Source organism: Lissotriton helveticus, chromosome 4_1 (assembly GCF_964261635.1).
Source record: "Lissotriton helveticus chromosome 4_1, aLisHel1.1, whole genome shotgun sequence".
Taxonomy (NCBI): Eukaryota; Metazoa; Chordata; class Amphibia; order Caudata; family Salamandridae; genus Lissotriton; species Lissotriton helveticus.
In genome coordinates this window covers 1,628,179,383-1,628,191,330 of record NC_136063.1, presented here as the reverse complement: position 1 = coordinate 1,628,191,330, position 11,948 = coordinate 1,628,179,383, and the positions used below count along the sequence as shown (strand labels likewise).

Genomic DNA, 11,948 nt, shown 5'->3' with positions numbered 1-11,948 from the left:
TACTTTAATAGCAGGGTGGGCTGCCATGACCCAACCATGCCCCGACGGTGACATTTTGGCAGCAGTTTCCTGCATTAGGATTGCCTGGGCTGGTTTTGGTTTCCAGTTCAGCCCTGGGACCGTGACTATTTTTCATCATCAAACTTTGACCCAGAATAAAGAGTAATGAAGGCAGAAAAGGGAGAAAGAAAGGGGAAGAGAAAGGCAGGAAAACAGTGACAAAGGGAGAAAACAGTGCTGAAGAGGACTCTGCAAGAGTATATATATATATATATATATATATATATATATATATATACAGAGAGAGAGAGAGAGAGAGAGAGAGAGAGAGGGAGAGAGAGAGAGAGAGATAGTCGTTCATATTTTTACAGGAAGCAAAAATTCATTTAGGTATTAGAAAAATATTAAAAAGCAGTGAAATATTTCTTCATGAAAGCTAGTCCTGCCCTTTCTATTTAATTAATGTATAGTCTCTAAATGTCTATATATGAAGCTCAGTCTGTTTATGAAGTTGCATACATGAATTACACAATGACTTTAGAAAAATGAAATATTCCCTGAATGATTTTATCACACAACAAATTTCCAATACACAGAAAAGACAGCAAAGATTTTTTTTATTGTTCATCTTATCTTTTTCTCCTGCATTTAATAAATATTGAAAAACGACTTGTGTTTACAATATATAGTACACATATACATTACATATATACTTCTGTTCATTTGGCACAGCTTGTGTGCGGTAAATAGTGTTCTGAACTGTTTTCCACATCTGAAGTAAAGCGGCTTCCTAGTGTGGCCTAGTCCTCAAGCGGAAAATGAAAATACAACCGAAGCAAAAATAAAAACACAACACGTACCAGGAAATGAAAAATATCACTGCGAAACAGATATGCTTCATACGTGGGGGCATGTACATTTCATTGCTTTAAAAATATAGAGTGTAAAACACGAGTGAACATTTCCCTAACAAACCTGTACACGAAAGTATAGAATGATACAAAAATTCAATCACAAAATAGTCTTTTAGGATTAGGGTCTCAACCCAGTTTAGTGACATAATTTAGTAAAATACTACTACCCTCGATCAAATGTTCAGAACATTAATAGCAACTGTTAGGCCATCAGTGATCAATCATTTCACATTTAAAAAATTGCATAGTATTTTAAATATATTTATATTTATATATATATTTATATGTATATTGCTGCATTCTGGGTAATGCTTATTCTAAAACTCCCCCTATGCAAGATATTGTGAAGCAGATGCCACAACATTAAATTCATGGCACAGCTGAAAGGGGATCGATTTTAATTTAATTTATTTGTGTATACTTAATGAAACCTCGCTGTTGTCAAAATACATAATTCTAGACAGGTCGCACGCATGCACTGTCGCCTAATCATTGCACAATCAAAAAAAGACATTGACTCGGTACTGCGCGCGCCTCCTTATCCTGCCACATTGTGTAGGCCAAGACTATTCGGCAAATCAAACGCGAACAAAAGAGGCCTTCATTGTACCAACAGACCCACGGTGTTTACGGACAATATGGGGAGGATGGCGAATTACTCGTGAGAGGTTTCCTTGCATTACAGCAGGGAGGGAACTATACTACAAGAGCTGAAATACACGTCAGAGACCGCGGAAAACACAAGCACCTCAAATTGAGCCGTGCCAATTACTCCGCCAAATCGCATCTGCTTTATCTTAATTAGACACAGAGGCAATTGACCACTGTTTATTTTCATTTTCCTCATTAATTATGAAAAACTGCATTTAAATCGTCTTGCATGGAGAGAGGCTGGCCACGCAGATGGAAGTCATAAGGAAAGTGGCTGTCTGTAGGCAACCGGAACATGGGGCCCTGTCCGAGGGGACCCCTGGCAGGCATTGCACAGTAATGCATGCCATAATTGTAATTTTTGCCGTACTCCATGGCCTCTTCTTGCTTCAGGGAAAATATGCCATTATAGTTCATTGAAGGGGGGCTCATGGGGCTTTCGAACTGTGGGCTGGAGCATTCTGGGGAAGTGCTCTCGTAGAAAGACTCATAGGCGCTGCAGTAATTGTAGGGTTTCATGGACTTGGAGTTGTCAAGTGTTCCATGCCCTGGGGGGGTGCTGAGGTCAGGGCTGTGGTAGGGAGGGTATATGGTGGAGTAGGGAGACCTCGTATGATGGCCCGTGTCTCCACCCTGGCCCATCAGGAAACTCCGGGCATTCAGCTGTAGGCAACCTGCCACCAAGTTTGTAGTTGGCTGGGAGAGACCTTTGCAAAGGTTTTGGACAAAGGTGAGCAGATCAGGTCTCTTGCCAATCCTCAGGATTTCAGAAAGAGCCCAAATATAGTTTTTGGCTAGCCTCAAAGTCTCTATTTTGGAAAGTTTTTGAGTTTTGGAGTAACATGGTACCACCTTCCTTAAATTGTCCAAGGCATCATTCAGGCCATGCATTCTACCCCTTTCTCTGGCATTGGCTTCATGTCTCCTTATTTTAATCCTCTCCACTCTTATCTTTGTCATCTTCTTTTTCCTGGGCCCCCTCCTCCTGGGCAAACCATTCTCATCTTCCTCCTCCTTGTCTTCTTCCTCGTCTTCTTGCTCACTTTCTTCTTCCGGAGACCGCCTGATGTTTTTCCCTCGTACAACAATCTGCTTGTTGCAGCTTTCAGGTTTCTTCATTTGCTTCTGCTCCTCGCTTTCACGGGGAAACTTTCGGCAGATCTGGGATTCCGGCAGAACGACAGACTCATCGAACGGAAGAGTCAACATGGCTGCTTAAGCTGAAACGACCTGAAAGAAGGGCCAAGACAATGTTCGAAAAGGTTTATATTAGCAGCATGTTTAGAGCAAATGCACATATTCAATAAGCAAATTATGATTTAAATAATACTCCTTAAACAATCGCCCTGCCTATCCAACCGTCTATCTATCCATTAGACAACCTGCCTACCCACTCCTCCACTGATCTGCCAAACTATAATCAAAGCATCTATCTATCTATCTATCTATCTATCTATCTATCTATCTATCTATCTATCTATCTATCTATCTATCTATCTAGTCATTCACTTATCAAGCACATTATTAATCCATACATCCTTTGAGCTATGAGTTCATATGTATACACACTAATAGATGTGATAATTACCTATGTGCCAAATAAACCATTTAGACGTGTGAAAACATACCATATTTGCATATTTTGGGTACATAAACAGTGAAGTGATGCCTTACCACATGTGGTATTACAATATCTATTTGCTTGGGTGGGCAATGTTTTCAACATGGGTAGGCAGGTCTTCCGGTCTTACCATGCCACTGAACTCACTGCTGTAGAACATTTGTTATACTACCTTATAGCACTATAGGGCATATTCACAAAGTAATCTTAGAGTACGTAAAGTAGTACTCCTGTACTAATCTTTTATGTACTTGCACATGCCTTTGTCAATTACCACAAACCTATATAAGGTGGGAGTATTCTGAGAAAATGCATATACAATTAGTTCTGTGCTCACCATGAATATCAACCCCAGAATATCTATGGGACACAGTATCAATCAGAAAATATTGGGAAAAAATATTGACAGGTAAGTAAGTCTAGGTTTTCTATAGCTAACTCTGCATATTTGTACCTATGCAGTACATATATCTTCAAGGTACGCAGATGTGGAGTTAGAGTATTACATCTATACCTCCCTATGTGCACTTACCTTTTGATATTTGCCCCTCTATACTCTGTCTTGGATGCTGTTGTAACAGAACATTCTGGGGGTCGCTATTCAGTAGTGTAATCAATTAATACAAACACAGAGGACTGTGCCTCCTTCAGACTTTTAATGATACCGAGTTCGACATCCTGGGCCCATTCACAATTTAAAGATTCGTAAGAATGTGTGAAAGAGTACTACAGCAATATTTCTTCCGTCCCTCAAAAATAGTTTATCGAATCGTCCCCATAGAAGAGACTAAATACTTACACACATACTCACCTGTAAATATACTGACGTTCACGCGCACTAACAAACACAATTATTTGTCTACATATGCATTTCTTTACATGTATGTAGTCACCTAAATATATTTACACCTCTAATTTTGAACAAATGCCGCAATAGAATTAACAATTTAAACCAAATGACTGAGCATACATGCTTATGGCCCTTCTTTTAATAATGTTCGTTAATTTAACTGCAAAAGGAAGTCGAAGGCTTCACGCGAGAAGCCAGGACGCGGCCAGGGTGGATGCCGGGAGGCAGCGCGCGCGCGCTGATCACCAGCCAAGGCAGCGCAACGCCAGCGCGTGGCTCGGGGTTTAACGAATGCAGGATTTAATTTGTCTAATTCCACTGGGGCTGGCGGGAAGAGCGCGGGGACGAGAGGGAGCGGTACTCACAGATTCCTACAATGTGACAGACTAGCAGGTGGGCTCCTTCCGGAGAAGGGCCGCGTGCCCTTCCTGCGAGGTGCGCGAACCCTTGTGGTAAAAAGTCACTGGTCTAGAAACGTCAAATAGGTACGAATCTGTAAGGGCAACCTGAAATGTCAGGCACGTTGCACGTAACTATGTCATGCCCATGTAGTACATGTTCATGTTCTGCACAGAGAGCGGCAGTGGCATTCGCCTGGCATGCCATACGTTCGAAAAGTGTAGAAGGGTCTCCTTTTCTACAGCATAAAGGAGATTTCCCACATTAAACAAGAGTGAAAAGGCGCCTTCGTTTTGCTACATATGAGCAACTGAAGTCATATTTCTTTCAGCATTTTGACAGGAAGTAACACCGCTTTCCCTCTTGCTAAAAAATTGGCGATAAGATTCATAAAATACAACTTTCATTTGAAAAATGCACATGTAAAATACTCATCTACTTTATTTCTATTTCTCGTCCTTTTTCTCTTCCTTTCTGTCTATTTTTACTTTTTTTTCTTCCTTTCTTTATTTCTTCCCTTCGCCGGCCCCAGCTTCACCCTTTCTCTTGCTCTTCCTGCATGACGGCGAAAGAGCCTCCCTGTGATATATACCCGACCCTTAAAGAATAGACAGTAGAACAGACCCCATTGTGCATCTTCTGTGAAAAAAAAAAATCGGTCTCATTGCTGTCCCTGAGCCATGTCCATTCACTAGCCGCGTCATATAATGCCAACGAGAGCCTGCCATCATCACATCAAAGGAAGGAAGCGTTGGGCAAAGTTATGCGAAGTCACACGTCCACAGTGCAAGTATGCATGCCCGCCCTCACTCTCTACAAAAGCAAGGATACACAGAAATATTCACATGCAAATACACAATCACTTGGCTCCCACGTATAACCAAACTTTTAAATATTTACCTTTAGGTTTTAATTTCTCTCAAAAATCAGTTTCCATTTTTTCCCGTCCCTTTCCCAGTCTGCGTCTCGGAGTGTCGCGTCGTCTCCTGGAGTCTAGATCTGCGCGTAGCTGCACTATCGCATTGATCTCCAAAAAGTGACATTGATGCCAACTGCCAGAGCTGGTACCCATGCCATCTGCCAGTGACGTTGCAGGGCAGAGAGCGTCACGTGCTTCTCTCTCCTGGGACCCTCGTTCTGCACTGATCATCTGGCATCCTTGTAAGTGGGTACCAGCATTAATGTATCAACACAGAAGGTTAGACTGATAGAACGAAAAAAAAGCAACGAGCACCGAGAATTCACGTAGCGGGGCTGCGTCTTACTCTTAACTGCGAAATAGGCGCTCCAAGGGGGCAGGGAAGCAGAAAAGGATGCCACTGCACAGGGAAAGCATGCCTACAAGCACCAGTGCGCCCAGCAAAAATTAAAACAAGGAAATACATATATTTGTAGGGAAAAGTTAAACCCATGACAGTGTTTGCTAGGAAAAAGCTGAGGTTACATTAAAATAATATTAAAAAATGTAACATTTCTATTATTTTTTTTGCGCATGAATTTTGAGATCGTTCCCGTTAAGCATTCGTTTTCATGTATTTCACGGAAAGCAATGTTTAAGGGCACTTGGTACAATACATTGTCTTTCCAGATTATTCGTAACCTCTTTGTAAAACACTTTAGGTACATATTTTATCAATGTTCTCAAAGAATTAAAAGGGTTCCCAGCAGGAAAGCTTGAAGTTAGAGGTGAGCGATTCTAAATGTAAGTCTGAAAAATATTAACATTAGTATTAATATATGCATATTTAATTATTTCATTAAAATATATACCTACGTATAGGCGCGCACACCCTGATTAATTCTGCAATTATTCGCATAAAAAGTAACACATTTTCTGAGGATGTTATTTTTAAATTGGTTTAACAGCTTCCAGTAGGAGCTGCTTTTTCATTGCATTCCATACAGAGCTCTGGGAACATTTCCTTCTCAGGTTTTTGTCTGTCTGTCTCACCTCTCGCTCTATCACGCTCTCTCTCGCTCTCTCTCACTCTCCTCCTCTTCCCCCCTCCTTTCCCGAGTCATTTGCCTTCAGCGCATCCCATGGCATGTGCCCTCTTCAGCCTGTTTTTTATGCTTCCATCTGCTCCCCTATGCTTTGTATTTTGTCGTTGCCTTTTGTTTTTCCTCCTTGTCTTGACTGTATAATCCACCACCCTCTTTTAATTCCATCCTTTCCTTTATTGTCAACCCATTCACATCCCACAGGGAAGTGTTAACTAAAGATGAAACGGCATCGCAATGTATGCGGGGCATTACGACGGTAGTTCAGCGAAAGGTACCGAGCACCAGCTTTAAAAACTCAACATCATTGGTACTGCCAGTGAGATTTTGCTGGCTCCCACAGCATTTAACTGTTTCTTGCGTATTTTCACTATAGTTCACATTGCGTTTCAATACATTCTCTAATTAACTGCAATTTCCTATATATGTTAGCAGTTAATATTGTCCTCATAAACTGTTCGCAGCACAATTTTTGCATTCTGCTTCGAATTGCCCCTCCCTGTGCTTTTCAATATGCTCTAAACCCTAGCACTGCAAAGGGTATTTTCAGAAAAAAAGTTAAAACCCACCTCCGCCCCCCAAAAAAACCCCGAATGAGACAGGAATTGAATGGCAGTTTCTTGGGAGGATCAGACAATGCTGGGATGGATTGTTTTTGTGTTGTGTTTTTTTGGTCCCGTGGGCCATAATGGGCCAAAAAAACACAGCCAACACCCTTGTGCTGTTAAGCAGGCCCATCTGGTAGTGCGAGCCGCCAGACTGCCGGAAATGCTAGCCGAAAACTGGATGCGGGTCTGCATGGGGCAGCAGAGCTACACCTTAGACTTTGAATTAGAAATGTGCCTGCAATATGCTGCGTGCCATTAAAACAGACCCAGGGCCGGTTTTAGTGCTGGTGGCGCCCCTGCCACAATGTTTGTTGGCGCCCCCAGTGACCTCCTCCGGGGATTCCCTCACCACCACTCTTTAACAGTGCCCCTTAAGTCTCCATTACCATTCTCTCTCACATGCATTTCTTTTGTTTTACAGCACTACTCATACCAGTTTAGGGTGTCGGAGCACTTTACATCACACACACATTATACGGAGACAAGGATTCATATGTGTGTACATCAACCTATTGGAAATGTTACATAAGAGAGAGGACAACAAGGTGTAGGAGTCACGTCATCTATACTGGTAGACAGTATAGTTTAAGAGTGCTTGATCTGAAGAAGCATAAACTTTGAATTTAAAATATAACAGTGGTTGTAGCACTTTGATGACAGTTAAAAGGTATATCAGGATTTTAACCTAAGCTGCAGGTTACAAAATGATCTATCTGACAAAAGCAGTAACCCACTGAACTATGTACATTATATGCACTTTTTGATCTGCATGGTACATGCACTTTGCAGCAGTCATATTAACCCTACCTGACCTACTTTAGCTAAGTCAAAACTATCACTAGACGAGATCTCTCTCCAGCAGGCCCATTAATCACCAGAGTTGTCCTGGCGTTTTTATTGCTGCCTGAAAATTGTTGCAGGCGAGGAACAAAACAGAAGGGGGTTTTAAAATCATAATGTACTTGAAAACAAGGCGCCTCCCGAGCTCAGCGCCTGGTGGCACCGGTGGCACCACCCTAGAGCCAACCCTGAATAGACGCATTTGGATTGTAACACAGGGCAAACAGCAGTGCTGGGACGGACAACTGTCTGCACCTTCCTGCTCCTACCACTGCACAAGTAGGCAGACTATCATTTTGCAAATCAGAATGCAGTACCAATTCCATGCTTTTCAACTGCAAAAATGGTTGCAGTGTTAGAAATGGGGGTATCTAGTTGGCAGAGGTTAGTACCTGTGTCTAAATAGGGACCCTTGCTTCTAGTCAGGGTAAGATGGATACAATTGGTTCTCCCTGATTGGCATATTTAATTTACAGGTAAGTCCCTAGTAAAGTGCACTGAGTGTGCCAGAGGCTGTAAATCAAATGCCACTAGTGTGCCTGCAGGGGTTAGGCCCAATGACGGGAACCAGGTAGGACCTAGGGTAAGCTACAACAAAAGAGGACCTGGATTCCCACTTCTTATTATTCAAAAACCACACTATATTCCTTTGGTGGTTAGGTTTTTTGTTAAACCATTTATTTTATTAGAATTTATTTTTTATTTTAAAATGGACCTTCTTCCATTCCCAGAGTCACATACATTTCACACAATACAAAACATCACTATACAAATACACCAACGTAATAACCAAAATTGAATTGTCAAACAAATCACAATGCTATACTTAACAATTGATCAGTTTGTAAATTGCAATTCCTATTTCTCAAAAAACCAAAGGTTCCCAAACGAATTACTTCTGATTCACAATCAAAATACTTCTTGTGAGCTAGGTGAGATCTAGGTGAATATGTGTGTAAATTTTATAAACACAATTTTATTTCAAGTCATAAATGACAAAACTATGTATCAATGCCGACGCGTTTCCAGCCACGCCTATATTCTTCACGGGGCTTTCATCAGGGCTTTTTACTATAGGCAATTGTTGAATGATCTTCTTTGCAGATCCAAAGTCAAGAATAATGCTAAGATTTCAAAGTGTGGTTAACAGTCAGCGGCCATCATTCTTCAGCTGACTTAAATCATAGCGTCTTTCCACGCATTATTTCTGCCAAGCGGCGCTGGGGATCAATAGTTAGGAGTCACGGGCCGGAACCAGTTCTGTGTGTCAGTCAGTTAATGTCTTGGACTCGACTCTTTTCTCAATTTCCTTGTCGGTCCTCTCTCTTTAATGGTAACAGCAGTGGCCGGTCCCCGTTTCCAATGTCTTAATTTCAGCCGTTTTTTTTGTCGTTCTTCTTTTTAAGTGAGTTACTCGCTGTAACCGGTTCTGTCGAGCAGAAGCTACGGCGTCTCTCCTTCCCGCAGTGTCTAAGCTGTTGGCCCGGAAGATACTCAGAGATACAAACTTCTGCTTCCGGACCAACAGCTTAGACACTGCGGGAAGGAGAGACGCCGTAGCTTCTGCTCGACAGAACCGGTTACAGCGAGTAACTCACTTAAAAAGGAGAACAACAAAAAAAACGGCTGAAATTAAAACATTGGAAACGGGGACCGGCCACTGCTGTTACCATTAAAGAGAGAGGACCGACAAGGAAATTGAGAAAAGAGTCGAGTCCAAGACATTAACTGACTGACACACAGAACTGGTTCCGGCCCGTGACTCCTAGCTATTGATCCCCAGCGCCGCTTGGCAGAAATAATGCGTGGAAAGACGCTATGATTTAAGTCAGCTGAAGAATGATGGCCGCTGACTGTTAACCACACTTTGAAATCTTAGCATTATTCTTGACTTTGGATCTGCAAAGAAGATCATTCAACAATTGCCTATAGTAAAAAGCCCTGATGAAAGCCCCGTGAAGAATATAGGCGTGGCTGGAAACGCGTCGGCATTGATACATAGTTTTGTCATTTATGACTTGAAATAAAATTGTGTTCATAAAATTTACACACATATTCACCTAGATCTCACCTAGCTCACAAGAAGTATTTTGATTGTGAATCAGAAGTAATTCGTTTGGAAACCTTTGGTCTTTTGAGAAATAGGCATTGCAATTTACAAACTGATCAACTGTTAAGTATAGCATTGTGATTTGTTTGACAATTCAATTTTGGTTATTACGTTGGTGTATTTGTATAGTGATGTTTTGTATTGTGTGAAATGTATGTGACTCTGGGAATGGAAGAAGGTCCATTTTAAAATAAAAAATAAATTCTAATAAAATAAATGGTTTAACAAAAAACCTAACCACCAAAGGAATATAGTGTGGTTTTTGAATAATAAGAAGTGGGAATCCAGGTCCTCTTTTGTTGTAACTAGTGTGCCTGCAGCACCGATTCTGCCAGCCACACGAGTAGCCCTGAAAAAGTATCTCAGACCTGCTACTGCAGTGTCTGTGCACAGTTTTAAATTGCTATGTCGACCTGGCAAGCGTGCCCACTTGCCAAGCCCTAACCTTCCCTTTTCATCCATCTAAAGCACCTCTATGGTAGGCCCAAATTACCTCAATGGGCAGGGTGCAGTGTATGTGAAAGGTAGGACATGTACTGGTGTGTGTGACATGTCCTGATTGTAAAATACTGCCAATTTAGTTTTTTCCTATTGAAAGGCTAGCTGCCCCATAGGATAGAAGGTGAGATAATTTGTAACATCCTAAAAGTATAACTTCCTACTGGGACAAGATAGAGAAATAAAGTTTAGGCTCAGAATTTAATAACACATCTTTTAGTAAAGATGGTTTTTAAATTGTGTGTTTGAAAATGCCACTTCAAGAAAGTAGGCATTTTCATGTTTAACCATTCTTTGTGCCCCTGCCTGTTTGTGGATTGACTGTCTGGTTTTGGAGTGACAGGGGCTGGGGATGTGCATTCACTGTAGACAGCCACTGGGGGGGATTGAGGTGTGCCAGGCCCTTCCAGGGCGACTCAGAGCTGAGCTGAATGGGGCCTGGCTGCATTTAGAGTAGTGGGTGGAGTTTTCCTTGCACTTTAATAGGGCCTGTCTCCCTTGCACAATGCTGACTCCACCCCCTGTGGTCACACGCACCCGTGAGGAAAGAACAGGTTTGGACTGGGCTCAGAGACCCTTGCACAAAGAAAACAAAGACAAAATGGGGTATATGTAGTAGACCTTAACCCCCAGATATTTAGATCACTTCTGGACTGAAGAGGAACCTTTGCCAAGGAGAAGAGCTGGAGAGCTGTGAGGAGGAGGACTGCCCCTTTGGTCTGTGCTGTGTGGGGGTAGCCTGCAATTGCTGTTTCTGCCAAGGAAAATGACAAAGACTAGAACAGTGCTGTGAAACTGCTTGAAGAAGAATCTCCAAAGTCCTCTATGTGCTGGTCTCCAGTTCTGAAGTCGCAGGGACACAAATAATTCACTGCCAGCTCCTCTGAACTCTGTTGCTGAGAGTTCTGGCATGCCAGGAGGTGCCAATTCTAGTTCTGGGCCTCTGGAGGTTGGTGCTGCTGTTGTGAGCTGGAAGAAACCTGAAGAACTGAGAAAATTGATGCATTGCTCTTCTTGCAGCTTTTTTTCCTAATGCAGCACCACTGCGCAAGAAGAATCTCCTTGCACAGCTGCACTGCTATAGAGACAAGGCAGCACCTGTTGCGGCTGCAAGATCTAACGCAACATGGGATTGTGGTTAAAAAATGATGCAGCACCGCTTGCGCTGCCGCATTGATCGCCAACGCATCCTGGATTTCCACACATTGCACATTTGCAGCAAGGTTTCCAAATGCATCACTCACGGACCAGAACCATCTTGGAGTCAATGCATCACTTCTCCCTTCAGTCCAGATTCGATGCATCCATTCTCCTACGTGCAGCAGAACTTAAATTGACCCCCCCAAGGTCTCAGGAACTGACAAATCTCTTTGTTTCTCGACGCTTCCTTTCTCTGCGGCTGTTTGGGCTTGTACATTTGGACACATCTACAGGTACTTTGTGTGGAAAAGCCATA

General features: G+C 42.3%; 1 protein-coding gene across 1 annotated transcript; it reads right to left on the bottom strand.

Annotated features, from left to right (window-relative positions):
* Nucleotides 1-600: 600 nt before the first annotated feature.
* NEUROD6 (neuronal differentiation 6) lies at nucleotides 601-5,465 on the bottom strand. The gene is made up of 2 exons (XM_078685873.1): nucleotides 5,336-5,465; nucleotides 601-2,795 (listed from the first exon to the last, which is right to left on the bottom strand). The coding sequence occupies exon 2, from the start codon at nucleotides 2,772-2,774 to the stop codon at nucleotides 1,761-1,763; it is 1,014 nt and encodes a 337-aa protein (XP_078541999.1). The 5' UTR covers nucleotides 2,775-2,795; nucleotides 5,336-5,465; the 3' UTR covers nucleotides 601-1,760.
* Between the last annotated feature and the right edge of the window lie 6,483 nt (nucleotides 5,466-11,948).

Excerpts from the sequence above, each read along its gene's own strand:
- NEUROD6 (XM_078685873.1), bottom strand. The coding sequence starts at position 2,774 with ATGTTGACTCTTCCGTTCGATGAGTCTGTCGTTCTGCCGGAATCCCAG.